This window comes from Balaenoptera borealis, assembly GCF_965194805.1.
Source record: "Balaenoptera borealis genome assembly, chromosome: 8".
Lineage (NCBI taxonomy): Eukaryota > Metazoa > Chordata > Mammalia > Artiodactyla > Balaenopteridae > Balaenoptera > Balaenoptera borealis.
Window position 1 is genome coordinate 112,465,149 of NC_138865.1, and position 16,568 is coordinate 112,481,716.

At 41.8% G+C, this 16,568-nt stretch overlaps 1 protein-coding gene across 1 annotated transcript in view; it reads right to left on the reverse strand.

Annotated features, from left to right (window-relative positions):
* Positions 1-16,409, reverse strand: part of PPP6C (protein phosphatase 6 catalytic subunit) — a 28,435-nt gene extending 12,026 nt beyond the window's left edge. Inside the window, exons 1-2 of the mRNA XM_082403359.1 lie at positions 16,202-16,409; positions 371-466 (exon numbers count right to left, since the gene is read on the reverse strand). Of these exons, the coding sequence (XP_082259485.1) occupies positions 371-466; positions 16,202-16,276 (171 nt within the window). The 5' untranslated portion in view covers positions 16,277-16,409. The remainder of the gene's footprint in view (positions 1-370; positions 467-16,201) is intronic.
* Positions 16,410-16,568: the final 159 nt, after the last annotated feature.

The following is a 16,568-nucleotide window of genomic DNA, read 5'->3' on the forward strand; positions in this document are numbered from 1 at the left end:
TTAAGTGAATAGAACAGAAATGAACAGAATGAATAGAAAATTAGTGCCTAATACCAAAGCATCTCCTATCAATCATAATAACTATGAGCAGTCCACATTTGTATTTTATATCTCCCCCTGTCCACAGAGCAATAATGCTTCACTCTTCACTTTCTAAGTGTGATTTCAACAAAGTCCATGAATAATTTGACCACGGCTTTTATTCACTTTAACAGTAACCAGGAATCATTAATGTCACACAGACTGAGGAATCCTAGCCAACCACCAGTTTTTTTTTTCTTTTTTTTAAATATTTTGCAGCACAACTGGAAACAGACATGGACTATGGACAGACAGTACAAAAGCTAAAAATATCCTCATGAAATTTTACCTGTCCGTGTATGTCTCCACACACTGTTACTGGTGTTGATACTGGCTGGACATTTGACTCTTCCAAGAGGAGGTCACAAACATAGTCACATAGCCGCTGTAAGAAGAGAAAATAAAATGCATCCTTTTATTACAATATTAAAACTAAAGACCAAATGCAAAAAAGACAAGAACTAATCCGTGTATTGTTTCACAGGAAAGGAAACTATGATGATTCTGGGATTCGATTTCTGTCAGCTTTCACCTTCCTCTCACAATGCCTATTCCAAAATGCAAACTCCCTGGCTATACAGGTAATAGGTTCTAGAAGACAGAGAGCTTTGCAAGGAACTGTAAAATGATGTTTTTCAACAAAAAATGTAAAAGTCAATAATTTTAACAGGAAAAGGTTTTTATCTGCTAATTTTTAAAGTACATTGCAAACCATGCACTTACCAAATATGACCCAGCAATTGCATTCTTGGCAATGAAAATTTATGATCACATAAAAACCTGTACACAAATGTCCATAGAAGCTTAATTCATAAAAGACAAAAACTGGAAATAAATCAGGTGTCCTTCAACAGTGAATAGTTAAATTATGGTACATTCACACCATGGAATACTATTCAGCAATAAAAAGAAACAAACTATTGACACATGACAATCTGTATAAATTTCAAGGGATTTATGCTGAGTGGGGAGAAAATAAAAACCCTATCCCAAAAGGTTATATACTGTATGATTCCATTTATACAACATTCTTGAAATAAAAAATTTATAGAAATGGAGACCAGATTAGTGATTGCCAAGGGTCTAGGAGGTAGGGGCAGCAGGAGGAAAGTGTGTATGGTTATAAAAAGGACAACATGTGGACTCCTTGGGGTGATGGAACTGTCTGTACCATGAACGTGGTATTAGATACATGAGACAGATATAACAGTACTGCGTAGAACTAAATACACACACAAATGAGTACAAGTAAAACTGGAGAATTATGAACAAGATGGTGGAGTGTATCAATGTCAATATCCTGGTTGTGGTATTTGTTCCACAGGACGTTACTACTAGAGAAAACTGGGTAAAGGGTACATGGGATCTCTTGGTATTATTTCTTACAATTGCATATAAATCTACAATTATCTCAAAATAGAAAGGTTAACAAAATTAATCGCAAAATGTAAATCTAAAATTTAAGAGTCACTCTACCTTTTAAAAAGAACTCTAGGGGAACTTCCCTGGTGGCGCAGTGGTTAAGAATCCGCCTGCCAATGCAGCAGATACGGGTTCGAGCCCTGGTCCGGGAAGATCCCACATGCCATGGAGCAACAAAGCCCGTGAGCCATAATTACTGAGCCTGCACTCTAGAGCCCGCGTGCCACAACTGCTGAAGCCCACGCGCCTAGAGCCCATGCTCCGCAACAAGAGAAGCCACTGCAATGAGAAGCCCGTGAACCGCAACAAAGAGTAGCCCCTGCTCGCCACAATTAGAGAAAGCCCGTGCACAGCAACAAAGCCTGAACGTGGCCAAAAATAAATATAAATAAAGAATCTGCCTGCCAGGGGACACGGGTTCGAGCCCTGGTCCGGGAAGATCCCGCATGTCGCAGAGCAACTAAGCCCAAGCGCCACAACTACTGAGCCTCTGCTCTAGAGCCCACAAGCCACAACTACTGAAGCCCACGTGCCTAGAGCCCGTGCTGCGCAACAAAGAGAAGCCACTGCAATGAGAAGCCCACGCACCGCAACAAAGAGTAGCCCCCGCTCACCTCAACTAGAGAAAGCCTGCATGCAGCAATGAAGACCCAACACAGCCAAAAATTAATTAATTAATTTAAAAAAAAGAACTCTAGGGACTTCCCTGGTGGTCCAGTGGGTAAGACTCCACGCTCCCAATGCAGGGGGCCCAGGTGTGATCCCTGGTCAGGGAACTAGATCTCACGCGCATGCCACAACCAAGAGTTTGCATGCCGCAACTAAGAGTTCACATGCCACAACTAAGAAGTCCGCATGCCGCAAGTAAAGAAGTCTGCATGCCGCAACAAAGATCCAGCGTGCCGCAACTGAGACCTGGCACAGCCAAAATAAATATTAAAAAAAAAAAAAAAAGAACTGGGGAGGAAATCTTCCTTCCATCTGAGACCAATTAATACTACAGTCAGAGGTCCTACTAGATTTTATGAAGATCTGCCAAGAAAGGACAAATTAAACTACACGAGCATAATGAAATGATTTTAAACATTAATTAAGGAATCTAAATGCTACAATTTACTTAAATATATGAGCGACACACTTTAACAGTTATAGCTACAACACTTTACACAGAGGCAAGCACAGGCGAGAACTCACAATGGGAGGGGGAAGGAAGAGCAAGAAAAAAGTCCCTCCCCCCAAAATGAGGGGAAATCAAGCTGTTTAAAACATTTTCAAAATAAAAAGCTTTGCTCTTATTCCTAGGATAAGTTCCTGATCTTCAAATAGCACCTCAAAGGCAAGATCATCCTTTTGGCCTGGAGTCCTTCTGGCCCTGAGTAGCAAGCTCCTTCTGTGCTGAATGTCCTACAACCCTCAGATGCTTCAATAAACAATCCTTGGTCCAGATATATAATCCATCCATTATTTGTAAAAGGAACAGATACTGGTGAGTGAAACAATGTTTCTGAACTCAGAGCCTTAAGTTTATCATTAAAGATGGTCTCTAAGGTTCCTTCAGTTCCAGTTTGCATTTGTTTAAAAAAAACAAAAATAAAAACAAAAAACCTCAGCTTTTTCCTTCCTATGTAGGGAAAAACTCAGTTCTTCCCTACTTTGTGCTTCTTTCCTATGTGTCTCCCTTACTAGTCACACAGAACACACAGTTTTGACACTCCTGGTCACCAAATGTATGAAGGTTTTTTCTCCCTACAATATGCAATTCTCTGCAGCACCAGCGGGGTATCCTACAATTTAACTCAATTCTGACATTATCTACCAGAGATACTGTCAGATCCCACAAGTTAAGGGCTCAGTCCCACAACACTGCCCCCCCACCAACTCCCCTTCCAATATACACACACACTTCAGACACCAGTTGCAGGCCCAGGTGCGCTTCTAACCAACCGGCTATAGATCAGAGGTTCCAAAGACCTCCTCCTTAGGTTTAAATAATTTGCTAGAGCAGCTCACAGAACTCAGGGAAACACCTGCATTTACCAGTTTACTAAAGGATGTGATAAAGGATACAGATGACTTCCAGATTTAAGAGATGTGCCGGGCAAGGTATGGGGAAAGGATGGAAACCACTGATCTTTTTACTATCACCATAGTTTTGCCTCTTCTAGAATGTCACATAGTTGGAATCATACATACGTTGTCTTTTCAGGTTGGCTTCTTTCACGTAGTAATACGCATTTAAGCTTCCTTCATGTCTCTTCATGGCTTGATAGCTCATTTCTTTTTAGCGCTGAATAATATTCCATTATCTCAATGTACCAGTTTATTTAACCATTTGTCTACTGAAGGACATCTTGGTTGCTTTCAAATTTTGGCAATTATGAATAATGCTGCCATAAACATCTGTGTATAGGTTTTACAGTGGATGTTAAGTTTTCAACTCATTTGGATAAACACCAAGGAGCATGACTGCTACATCATATGGTAAGGGTGTTTAGTTTGGTAAGAAACTGCTAAATGATCTTCCAAAGTGGCTGTACTGGTCTGCATCCCCATCAACAATGAGTGAGAGTTTCCGTTTCTCTACAGTTTTGCCAGTGTTTGGTGCTGTCAGTGTTTTGGATTCTGGCCATTCTAATAGGTGTGTAGTGGTATTGCCTTGTTGTTGTTTTTTTTGGTTTTGTTTTGTTTTGGTTTTGGCCACACCACGTGGACTGTGAGATCTCAGTTCCCTGACCAGGGATTGAACCTGGGCCCTCGGCAGTGAAAGCAAGAGTCCTAACCACTGGACCACTGGGGAATTCCCACCTTGTTTTAATTTGCATCTCCCTAATGACATATGATATGGAGCATCTTTTCATAGGCTTGTCATCTATACATCTTCTTTGCTGAGGTATCTGCTCAAGTCTTTGGCCCTTTTTTTTTTGCCTGCATTGGGTCTTCATTGCTGTGCATGGGCTTTCTCTAGTTGCGGTGAGCGGGGGCTACTCTTTGTTGCGGTGCGAGGGCTTCTCATTGCGGTGGCTTCTCTTGTTGTGGAACACGGGCTCTAGGCATGCAGGCTTCAGTAGTTGCAGCACATGGGCTCAGTAGTTGTGGCACGCGGGCTCTAGAGCGCAGGCTCAGTAGTTGTGGCACACGGGCTCAGCTGCTCTGCGGCATGTGGGATCTTCCCGGACCAGGGCTCAAACCCATGTCCCCTACATTGGCAGGCGGATTCTTAACCACTGCGCCACCAGGGAAGCCCCTTTGAACCATTTTTAATAGGGTTGTTTGTTTTCCTACTGCTGAGTTTTAAGAGTGTTTTGTTTATTCTGGATAAAAGTCCCTTATCAGACATGTCTTTCACAAATATTTTCTCCCAGTCCGTGGCTTGCCTTCTCACTCTCTTGAAAGCGTCTTTTACAGAGCAAGGTTTTTGTTGGTTTTTTTAATTTTCTTTTTTTTTTTTTTTGGCCACGTGGCTTGTGGAATTTTAGTTCCCCAACCAGAGATCGAACCTGGGCCCTCAGCAGTGACAGTGTGAAATCCTAACCACTGGACCACCACCAGGGAATTCCCATGCAGAGCAAAGTTTTTAATTTTAATAAGCCCAGTGCTTCTCAATTATTTTTTCACGAGTAGTAGATTGTTTTGATTTGTCTGGGTTTTGTTTGGGGGACGGGGAACGAGGAATTTGTGGGGCTTGTTTAACAACTTCATTGAGATATAATTCACACATCGTAAAATTCACCCCTTTAATGCGTAAAATTCAGTGGTTTTCAGCGTGTTCACTGTTGGGCAACCATCACCATAATCAATTTTAGAACATTCTCATCACCCCAGAAAGAAACTGTATACTCATTAGCACTCACCTCCCACCTCCCACAACCCCACCCCCCAGCCCTGGGCAATCACTAGTCTGCTGTGTCTATGGATTTGTTCATTCTGGACATCTAGAAATGGTGCCTTTTGTGACTAGCTTCTTTCACTTAACATATGTTTTTAAAGTCCATCCACATTGTAACATGCATTATTTCTTTGTTCTTCTTTATAGTTGAATAATATTCCATGGTATGTATTTACCACATTTTGCTTATCCATTCATCAGTTGCTGAACATTTGGGTTGTTTCCACTATTTGGCTGTAAGATTTGATTCTGACACACTAAATCTGCAATGCCTATCAGACTTCAAAGTGCCTAAGATGTGCTGTAAACAGCTGACCAAGTGAGTCCTGAATTCAAGGAAAAGGATCCAGGTTAGAGAGACCAATTTGGAGATTGTCAGGAAATATATACTTCAAGTCATGAGACTAGAAGAGACAACTAAAGTGGCTGCTTACAAATAGAGAAAAGGATAAGTTATAAAAATGAGTCTTAATACTTCACACAGAAGTTAGGGACAGAAGGAGAAACCAGCAAAAGGGACTGCTTGATGAAGTACAAAGGAAACCATGAGAGTGTGGTATTATGGAAGTCCGGTGAAGAAAATGTTTCAAAAAAGGAGTAATCAACTATGTTCAATACTGATGGAAGGGGCTTCCCTGGTGGTGCAGTGGTAAAGAATCCGCCTGCCAATGCAGGGGACATGGGTTCGAGCCCTGGTCCAGGGAGATCCCACATGCCGTGGAGCAACTAAGCCCGTGTGCCACAACTACTGAGCCTGCGCTCTAGAGCCCGCGAGCCACAACTACTGAACCCGCGTACCACAACTACCGAAGCCCACGCACCTAGAGCCCATGCTCCACAACCTGAGAAGCCACCACAATGAGAAGCCGACGCACCACAACGAAGAGCAGCCCCCGCTCGCCACAACTAGAGAAAGCCCGCGCGCAGCAAAGAAGACCCAACACAGCCAAAAATAAAAATAAATAAATAAATTTATAAAAAAAACAAAAAACAAACATAGATGAATCTTGAAAACATCATGCTAAATAAGCCAGTCACAAAAGGCCACATAATATTTGGCCAGGGCTTCCCTGGTGGTGCAGTGGTTGGGAGTCCATCTGCCAATGCAGGGAACACGGGTTCGAGCCCTGGTCCGGGAGGATCCCACTGCCGCAGAGCAACTAAGCCCATGCGCCACAACTACTGAGCCTGCGTGCCACAGCCACTGGGGCCTGTGCGCCTGGAGCCTGTGCTCTGCAACAAGCACCACCATGTTAAGCCCACGCACCACGGCGAGGAGTGGCCCTCGCTCGCCACAGCTGGAGAGAGCCCACGCGCAGCAATGAAGACCCAACACAGCCAAAAATAAATAAATAAACAAACAAATAAATTTATTTTTAAAAATATATATATATTGAGTTGGCCAAAAAGTTCCATAACACCTTATGGAAAAACCCGAAGGAACTTTTTAGCCAACTCAATATATGACTCAATTTATCTGAAATGCCTGGAATAGGCAAATCCATGAAGATATAAAATAGATTAATGGTTGCTTAGGGCTGGACTTTGAGGTAAGGGGTAATGGGGAGTTTCTGTTAATGGGTATAGTTTCTCTTTGGGATGATAAAAATGTTCTAACATTGATTATGGCAATGGTTGTACAACTCTGTAAATATATTAAAACCCACTGGGAAAAAAAACCCCACTGAATTATACACTTTAAAAATTAATTTTATGATATGTGAATTATATCTCATAAAACAGTTATTTTTAAATTAATAATATATAGTACCTCTTTAAAAATAATAATTACCACGTTGACCAAAACCACTCAAATCTACTCCTTGTGGATAGAGGTAGCTGTCCTCCCAATCAATTTCAAAAGATCAGTGTTGTACAACATCCTCTTTCTATTATAATCCATTAGACCTGTGATATATAATTTATTATTTGTATAGTAATTAGCTCCCAAAGTTTACAATTACTATTTGCATTTTTTTTTCACCCTAACTCACTTCCATCTAGCTTAAGGGTAGTTCCAAAGAACAAATATGCCATGACTGGCCTGTATTTTTTTATAGTCTTTCATTACCACCTCCCTTCTCAGTCAGCCAGAAAAAAGAGCACTACTTTTTTTTAGGTTAGCCTCATAGAGCAGCAATTTATACTTTTGAATGTACTTTCTGAAACTATACAATTTTTAAAATAAAACAATATAGTGATGTTTTAAAGTACCTATCTCAGGACCTTACCCACCTTTCTTAGGTATAATGCCTTGCTCAATTAATATTTGCGATTTTTTTCAGGTACACTCACCAAACCTCCTCAAAGAGAATTCCACCAAGGTATCTGTAGAAGTGCTTTGCTGTAATTTGTCCAGGAGTGGGCAGAGTTTTCTGTTTGTTGCCAGGAGGCCTGCATGTTCTCAGGCACTTGTCCCACCCACACTCTTTCAGATTGCACATCTTTTAAGAAGAGGCCTAACCTCCATCAGTGAAGGTCAGGGCCCATACCTAATATATTCTCTGACATAAGCGTATATTGTTGATCTCGCCTCTTGCCCACTCTCAGTTACTTGTAAATTTGGGGGCTCCATCAAATTTGGTGTACACCCCTTTAAAGATCAATCATTAGTATGTTACCCAAACAAACCAACCTACTATAAACTCCACCATGAATTAAGCCAGACTGTCCTCTAGAGAGGGCTGTCCTCACCCTGCGTTACACTGCACTCCTTTCCCAATTGCTTTTTCCCAAATTGCACTTTAATGTCATACTATCAACCTGTAGTAAAGGACATTATAGGAAACAGTCCTCTACAGAGCTAGTCATTGCATGGACTATAAACAAGGTGCATAGGATGCTGTGATTAAATAGTTGCCTTCAAGGAGGACTGGGGGAGGAATGTCTCTTTGTTTCTTCCATCAGGGATAGATGTGATTTCCCTGAGAAGCTTACTTTTATCATCTTACAGACTCTGTAAATTTTTTTTAGTTGATCAGTTTCCATCTTTCTGTAGGCTCCTAGAAAGCTTAAGGCCTAATCTCAAAGAAGTAACCCAGTCATCATAGCTTTTATTTTATATGTACTATTCTTACTTTTCCTATTGGCTCCATCTTGGTTTCCTATCTTTATTTTCTTCTTGTCTCATTTTTCTTACTTATTCTGAATATAATTTATCTTGCTATATTGAATGCTTCTTTGTAAACCACTCTATATCCTTTTTAGAACAAAGTGAGTTATCATTTAACATTCTGAAACTAATCACAGCACAGATTCGTGAGGGACTCTATAGTTCTCATTTTGAGTGTTGCAGAATTTGCACCCACATATGACTGGCTCTCCTGGCCCATAATGCCTCCTGGACTGCAAGTCACTTCTGGTGACTGGCCCAAACCCCCAGTGCTGATCTGAAAGTAACAGGAGACCATTAGCTAAAGAACATCACTGTGAAACCCTACCAAAAGCCAGTGAGTGCCTAGCGAACCATGTAAACTACTTAGGCAACATCTTCAACCCAAGGCCAGGCGCGCTAACTTGAGTAAAGTTAACAGCTGCCTCCTATAACTGCCACTTCTGCAGTTCCAACAGAGGACTTAGAGCACTAAGCCTCTAAGCCAAAGCCACTGCCTCTCATCGCTCCAGTTCAGCAGCAGCTTACAAATTCATGTCAAGAACACATAAAAATAAGAAGTCTATGAAATCTCAGTACAAACTCTACATATGTCAGCCAACTACACACACAGTGGCCTCTCAGAGCCCAGTCTTGCCATGGGAGAGGCTCCTCCAAAGCCCTTCAAAGCTTTGTTTGCAGCTTGATTTGTAGGAAGCATGGTTTCTCTTTCTGCCCCAAAGCAGTCACTGAGGCAAGATTCTCAATCTTATCCCAAATATAGGGCAAACTACACCCATTTTTCCCCACGGTGCCTAATTAATTCCTAATCCTTGAAAAAGTAGAGGTTCATGGACCCATTCTTAGGAGACCCTATTTCCCTTCTCTACCTTTTCCTCAAGATACTTGTTTACAGATCCACTCTATTCTCTGCTCCTGTCTCCCTGTTCTCTCTTGACCCTCAAACACACTGGGTTTTGAATTTCTGTAATTCTTCATTTAGCTGATCTTGTTATCTGAAACATACTATTTCCTTTACTTACTTTTACATACTGGTATTTATAAAATCTCTTAAGAAATAAAAATCTATCTAAGATTATATTCTACACAGCCTCTGAATAGAGTCTCTACTATAACACAAATCCCTGGGAAGGAAGAGTGGGAGCGGGAATCCAAGATGACAATGATATTCACATGCTAACAAAACAGAAGGAAATATCTGTACCTTCAGTAAAAACCAGAGTTTCTGAGCCCTGGCACTGCCGACAACTCTCTGTTGTGGGGGCTGCTGTCCTGTGCACTGTATGATGTTCAGCAACATCTGGCCTCTACACCCCCTAGATAGCTGTGAAAATCTACAAGTGTCTCCAGACATCACCAAATATCCGCTCAGGGGGCAAAATCACCCCCAGCTGAGAACCACTGGTCTAGACCTTCCTCCTGAGTTTAACACTATTAGAACAATGGCTGGAGCACATTTGGTAATCAATAAATATTTGTTACCCAACAGATCTGTTTATCCAACAGTCTTCTGAACGTTTCTGCCTCAATGTCTTGACTTGGCAGCATCTCAAATTCAGTCTGGCCCAAACCAAACTCCCTTGTATGCCTTAACCTAGTTATTAGTATTTACTAAGTAATCCATGCCAGAAACTAAGAGATTACACTGAACTCTTCTCTCTCTCTCTCAAACCTAGACATAATCTGTCAACAGGTCCTATTATACCATCTTCATTTCCTTTTATACACCACAACCACTTGTCACTGGCTTACTTCAAAAGCTTTTATGTCACGTGGTCTATTGCTTCTATGACATTTTTGTCCCATTCCAATCCAAGGTCCATAATGCTGCTAGAAAATTCCAAAACCCGTCACTGTCCCCCTTAAAAACCTCTCAAGGACACTCCTCTGTCTACTATAGTGTTTCCCAAACTCCATTCAGATATCATCTTTGTGATTTTGTCATATTCTTACTACATACAACAGTGTACCTCTCTAATAGTTTTCTTTGAATCTACTTTTTAGTTAGCCATATTTTAAAAAAATCACAAAGCATGATTTATTTGTTTTTCCCTAAAATATAAAAACATTTCAAAGTGTTTATACATGAACCATCTCAAAGATAAAAATCCAAGTTTATCAGCCTCGTCTTCCATGATTTGGTCTCTGCCTGTCTTCCCTGCACCACCTCGAGCCATACCAGACTACTTCAAGTTGACCAGCCATGTTCTTTCAGATTAAGCTATACCATTGCACACGGTATTTCTTCTGCTTCATGTTCTTTCCTTCCCATCTTGTCTACCTGAAAAAACTCTGCTCATCCTCTCATTGCTCCTCCTTTGTGAAACTATCTGTGGCTCCAGAGTTAGATGCTGCTTCTTCTATGTTCTCTGATATGCTGGACAGCTCTCTATTTTAGCACCTACCACACTATGCAATGATCATTTGTTTACCTCTCTATCTCCCCTACTATATTGAGAGCCCCTCAAAGACAGAGAGAAGTGCCAAATTCTACCTCTAGCATCCACAGGGAATAGTACTTGACACAGGAGACAGTTAAAGAAATGTCTGTTGTAAAGCAGTACGGTTTGATTCAACACACCTTAACTGAGTGTCTATCACATACAAGGCAGTGTTCTAAGACTGTGGAGAATACAAAAATAAACAAGATACGATCCTGGCCCTTCAAGAAGCTTGCAGTCTAATGGTGGAGACAGGCATATTTACTATCATACAAGACAGAACAATACAGTGGTAGTAAAATGGAACAAAAAGTGCTATGGGGCAAAGGTTAGTATAGAATAGAAAGAATGGAAAATTTTTTTGGCCTTGCCAAACAGCTTGCAGGATCTTAGTTCCCAGACCAGATATTGAACCTGGGCCATGGCAGCGAAAGCACCGAGTCCTAACCACTGGACCACCAGGGAATTCCAGAATGGAAATTTTAAATAGCAAATAAATTCAGGTATATATTCTGCTGACTTACTGTGGCAAAAGTCACTTAAACCTCATCAAGTCCTGGCTCTGATATTTGTTCTGCCTATCACAGTGATAGAGTGGACATGAAGGTACTCTGAAAACTGTAAGTAGCTGTGTAAATTCTAACCATTACTAATAATTCTGACTGTGGAATCCAGGAGCCCTGTATGGAGAAAGTGACATCTGAGCTAGAGCTAAAAAGGGCATGGAGGGGAATTCCCTGTTGGTCCAGTGGTTAGGACTCTGCACTTTCACTGCTGTGGGCCCGGGTTCGATCCCTGGTAGGGGAACTAAGATTCCACAAGCCATTTGGTGCAGCCAAAAAATAAATAAATTAATTAATTAAATTAAAAGGGGCATGAAGGGTATTGTATAGAGGAAGCGTAAGTGGTAGTTATGGATGTGAACCCTGGAGCCAGACTGCCTAGGTCTGAATGCAGCTCCTTCACTTACTTACTAGCTATATGCCTTTGAAAAGTTAATCTGCCTGTGCTTGAGATACCTGTCTGTAAAATGGGGCAAATGTTAGTACCCAACTCACACAGTATTAAATGATTTAATATTTGTGCTATATAAGTATTAAATAAGTAGGTAAAAGAAGGAGACTAAGCAGAAGGAAAGAAGCAGGGAAGTACAAGGCACACTGTCAGAAGAGAGCACTCTAATGTGCTCAGAATGGAAGGTAAAAAGAAAGGTGATTAAGTGGAAAAGTATGCTATTTGCCATCCTAAAAGGCTATTAACTGTATCAGAAAGAGCTCTGCACAAAGAGGCTTTCCAACTTAATTCAATGATTAGCTGGACATCCTCAGGCAGATCATAAACTCTACAAAGCTCAGTTCCCCCTCAGTAAAGTGAGAAGAATACAGAACTAGGCAAACTCTGATTCTCTCTCAGCTCTGAAATTCTAGAAAAGGGTCTGGGGAGTCATTAGAAGTGTGCATTGTCCCATAGGAAACCTACTACCACATGCAGCTATTGAGCACCTGAAATGTGGCTGATCCAAACTGGGATGTGTTGTAAATGTAAAACATATACCACATTTTGTAGACTTAATACACAAAAAAGACAAGGTATTATGTTAGTAATTTTATATTAATTGTATGTTGAAATTGGGTTAAATAAAATATTACTAAGATTGATTTCACCTGTTTCTTTCTACTTTAAAAAATTTAACAATTTGAGGCTCACATTTCTGAGCATTTTCTACTGGACAGCACTGCTACAGACTATTTTCAGAAGACCCAAGAGACTGTGACTCTGTAGCCAAAAAGACAAAATGCCAAGGATTATCACAAAGGGTCTCAGAAAGATTATGAATGAAAACACTGAAAAAACTATTCTATGGGCTTCCCTGGTGGCGCAGTGGTTGAGAGTCTGCCTGCCAATGCGGGGGACGCGGGTTCGAGCCCTGGTCTGGGAGGATCCCACGTGCCGCGGAGCAGCTGGGCCCGTGAGCCACAATTACTGAGCCTGAGCGTCTGGAGCCTGTGCTCCGCAACAAGAGAGGCCGCGACAGTGAGAGGCCCGCGCACCGCGATGAAGAGTGGCCCCCGCTCGCCGCAACTAGAGAAAGCCCTCGCACAGAAACGAAGACCCAACACAGCCAAAAATAAATAAATAAATAAATAAATAAATAGAATTTAAAAAACAAAACAAACAAAAAAAACTATTCTAGCCCTATAGAAAGCCACAGTCTGTCCCTAACTGCTGTACTGTGTTCATTTTTCCTTGAAATACCTAAAGAAAGATAATATACAAAACCAAACAACTCAGGTAAACAAAATGATCAGTAAGACAGGCAATAAGGTGAGTGACAAGACTAACAGGCTTCAAACCTAGAAGGCTCAAGACTACCATATATGAGACTCTATAAAATCAGATAGAGGCTGAATAAGGAGGTACAAAATGCTCTTCACCAAGTCTTAGAAAAAAGCAAGGGAGAATTCTCTGAAGTTTTATGGAGGCATTTCAAACAGAGGTACAATTTTGCAGAGCAGTGGCCTTATATGAAAAACAGAGATGGCTCAGTGGCCTTATATGAAAAACAGAGATGGTTCAGACTAAACATAAAAGTGAGTTCCAAAAAAGATTACAGCAACTATCAATCCATGGAAGTGGTTACTTCTCCCTGTGCTGCATGTCTGAGGTAGACACTAGTATTCTCCCAACCCCTACCATGGAAACTGTCTTCAGTTCCTCAGTAAAAAAAAAAAAAAAAAAAAAAAAAAAACTGAACACCAACTCAGTGTGCAACTTCTTTACTTACATGGGACCTTTAAGAACTGTCAAAGAGATCAGACAATCTCCAAGTTACAGAACCTCTCCTATGACAAAATACGTAAGTGTAAGTATTCAGTAAACCTGTCTTCCATCATTCATTCTTACATTTGGTCAGATATGGAATCTGTGTCTTCTATGATCCTCTCTGAAATTTTTTTAGTGGATGAGAATCACACGAACTCTTTTTTAAGACATGTTACGCTTTGGTCCACTCACCTTCACATATCACCCTTATTCCTTCAAAACAGTTATGTACATTTGACCCAGGACTAGTGATTTGACCATTTCCAATTTAGATATAGAGAAATCATGATTAGATCTAGAACATCCTATGCATTTATTATTTTATTTAGTATCTCCAACTTCCAGTCAATTTAAAACACAGGTAAATTTCTGTCTATTTTTCTACCAGAACAAATCTTTTCCATAATGATCATTAAGTGGCCCCAATGATTTCTTTTCTTCCTTTGATAGAATATTTCATTTTGGCTTTAAAGCCTCAGAAAAAGTGCTCCTGGAATACTTTCTTGGCCTGCCTAATTTTAGTTTGCACTACATGCCAAGAGGGAGAAACAGAATTAAATTTCTTTAAATACACCAGAGATGCAGCACAAGAAAATTAATCTGATAAAAACATTTCCAAGACAAAGAAGAAAAGCTTCCACTTATATAGAAAAATTCAGAATTTTTTTTTCTAGTAGTTGGTCCAGGGTGGGGAAAAAAATTTACTAGGAAACAGATACACACTAAGTACAGTCCAATTGTGTTGCAAAGGGAAATGAAATGGTTTAATAACTATATTCTCTTAGGTTAGGAAGGAAATCTAATGTTTATCAAACTAAGAGGTCTAAAGAAAATCCAACTGATTTGTCTTTCAAATCATTTCAATATCCAATATCAAGATACATTTCATAATAAGCAATATTTTACTCATTATAAACACAAAGCTTAAAACTGCTTTACATATCCTAAAGAACAGAAAACTCCACATCAATTCACTGACATGCAAAAACCAACTTTAGTTTTCCAATGAACTGGGTCACAATGTTGCGTTTTTTTAAGGAAAAATTCTTGTTTCCTAAAAAGCCATATAGCAGAAAGAAGCTACAAAACTATCGTCACAAGAGCATGAAAGCTACTAATACTGGCTTTGTCCTCATTTTAATTAAATTATCCTGTTAAAAAGGGGAGAATGGACAAGAATGCCTCCCCTATAAAACAGCACATATAATTAACATACAAGTTAGTTACATTCACAACAGCTCCTGTGGCCTTAAACATTTTGCATACTGTTGACTGATGTTACATATCAACTCCCTGTACCAAGAGATGGCAAAAGAAAAAACCAATAATATCTTCCTTAAGAGAAAAAAATTCACGGACAAAAATAAATTGCTTTAAACCCACAGCTTAAAGAATAAAAAGAACTCAAAATTATCAACAGTTTACCCACTTACCACACAGCAAATCAAAGTTAATTGAACAAGAACAGGCACTACCACTAACCTGTAAACACTGCTAGTCACCTAAGCACTGGTTTTAACAAACGCATAGAAACACTTGTCAAAAAAGCAGCATCCCAAAGGCTTACATTTCTTTACTCTTACATTCATTCCTTTACCCAAACATAGGTTTACTGTTGCTAGGACTCTGCAGTACAAAGAACGACTCATTTCCTTTGGAAAACCAAAACAATGAAACCTTGAGCTAAGAAGAGACGGGGGGGGGGGGGGGGAGCGGGGACAACTTAAAGGACAGAAACGTATTGGTGTTTATTGAGAGTCTGTTACTTTATCCACTTAAAACAGCTCAACGACGTGCTCGAAAACGGGTTCATATTGGAATGAGCAGAAGAAAACCAACACTCCTAACAAGCAACTGGGAGAAGTCCTCTGGCAGCGGGACGACTTGACGTTCTCTCACCCTACCAGACCGCTAGGGCCCCCGCCTGCCCCTTCCCATCTCCATTCCTCAGTCACCTAAACCCACTGGGGCCGCGTTCCGGGAGCACGCTGCATTCCCTGTCAGACGCCGGCCTCCCCGCGCTCCTGTCACCGCTTCTGAGGGGATGACCGCTGCCACTGCCCGCGGGGGCTCGCGTCAGACACCGAGACCCGGGGTCAGGGTGACGGGAGAGGAGTCTTGTAAGCAAAGCCGTGAAGGCTCGAGCCCCGGGGCAGCCCCAAGGCCAGGACGGGCAACCCTGGGGCAGAGGCCGCGACATTCCTTGGGATCCCCGCCGAGGGATTCGGGATGGCATTCGGGGGACTCGGGCTTCCCCCGCTCCCCGCGTGACGCCAAGTCGGAACGAGTCGCCTCGCACCGCGTTAGGCCCTCCACCGTGACGGGACAGGACACCGCCGGGGGTCCCGCGGAGAGAGGAAGGGCGGGCCGGCGGGAGCCCCACTGCCGGAAGGGGGGGAGCCCCGAAAGCAGCGCTCCCGCCCCGGCCAGGCTCACCTTCAGGTCGTTCTCCGGCAGGTATTTGCACAGCCGCGCTATCTCCACATACTTGTCCAAGTCCAGGGGCGCCATTTTAGAAATAACAAGCCCCGACGGCAGCAGCGGCGTCCGCGGCTGTGCTAGCGGCGGCAGCGGCGGAGGCCGAAGCCGGAACACTCCCTACGTCACGTCCGGCCCGTGAGACGCGTCTACGCAGCGGCGTAAAGCTTGACCCGATTTTCCCCGCTGCTTCGGCACGCCCCACGCTCTCTCCCGCGGAACACAGGCTGCAGGTCCCCAGAGGTCTCTGGGTACAGGGAGCTGAAACTACTGAGACCCGTAGTTGTTTACCGTGGGGGGTGCTGGGATTTGTAGTTTTCTATAG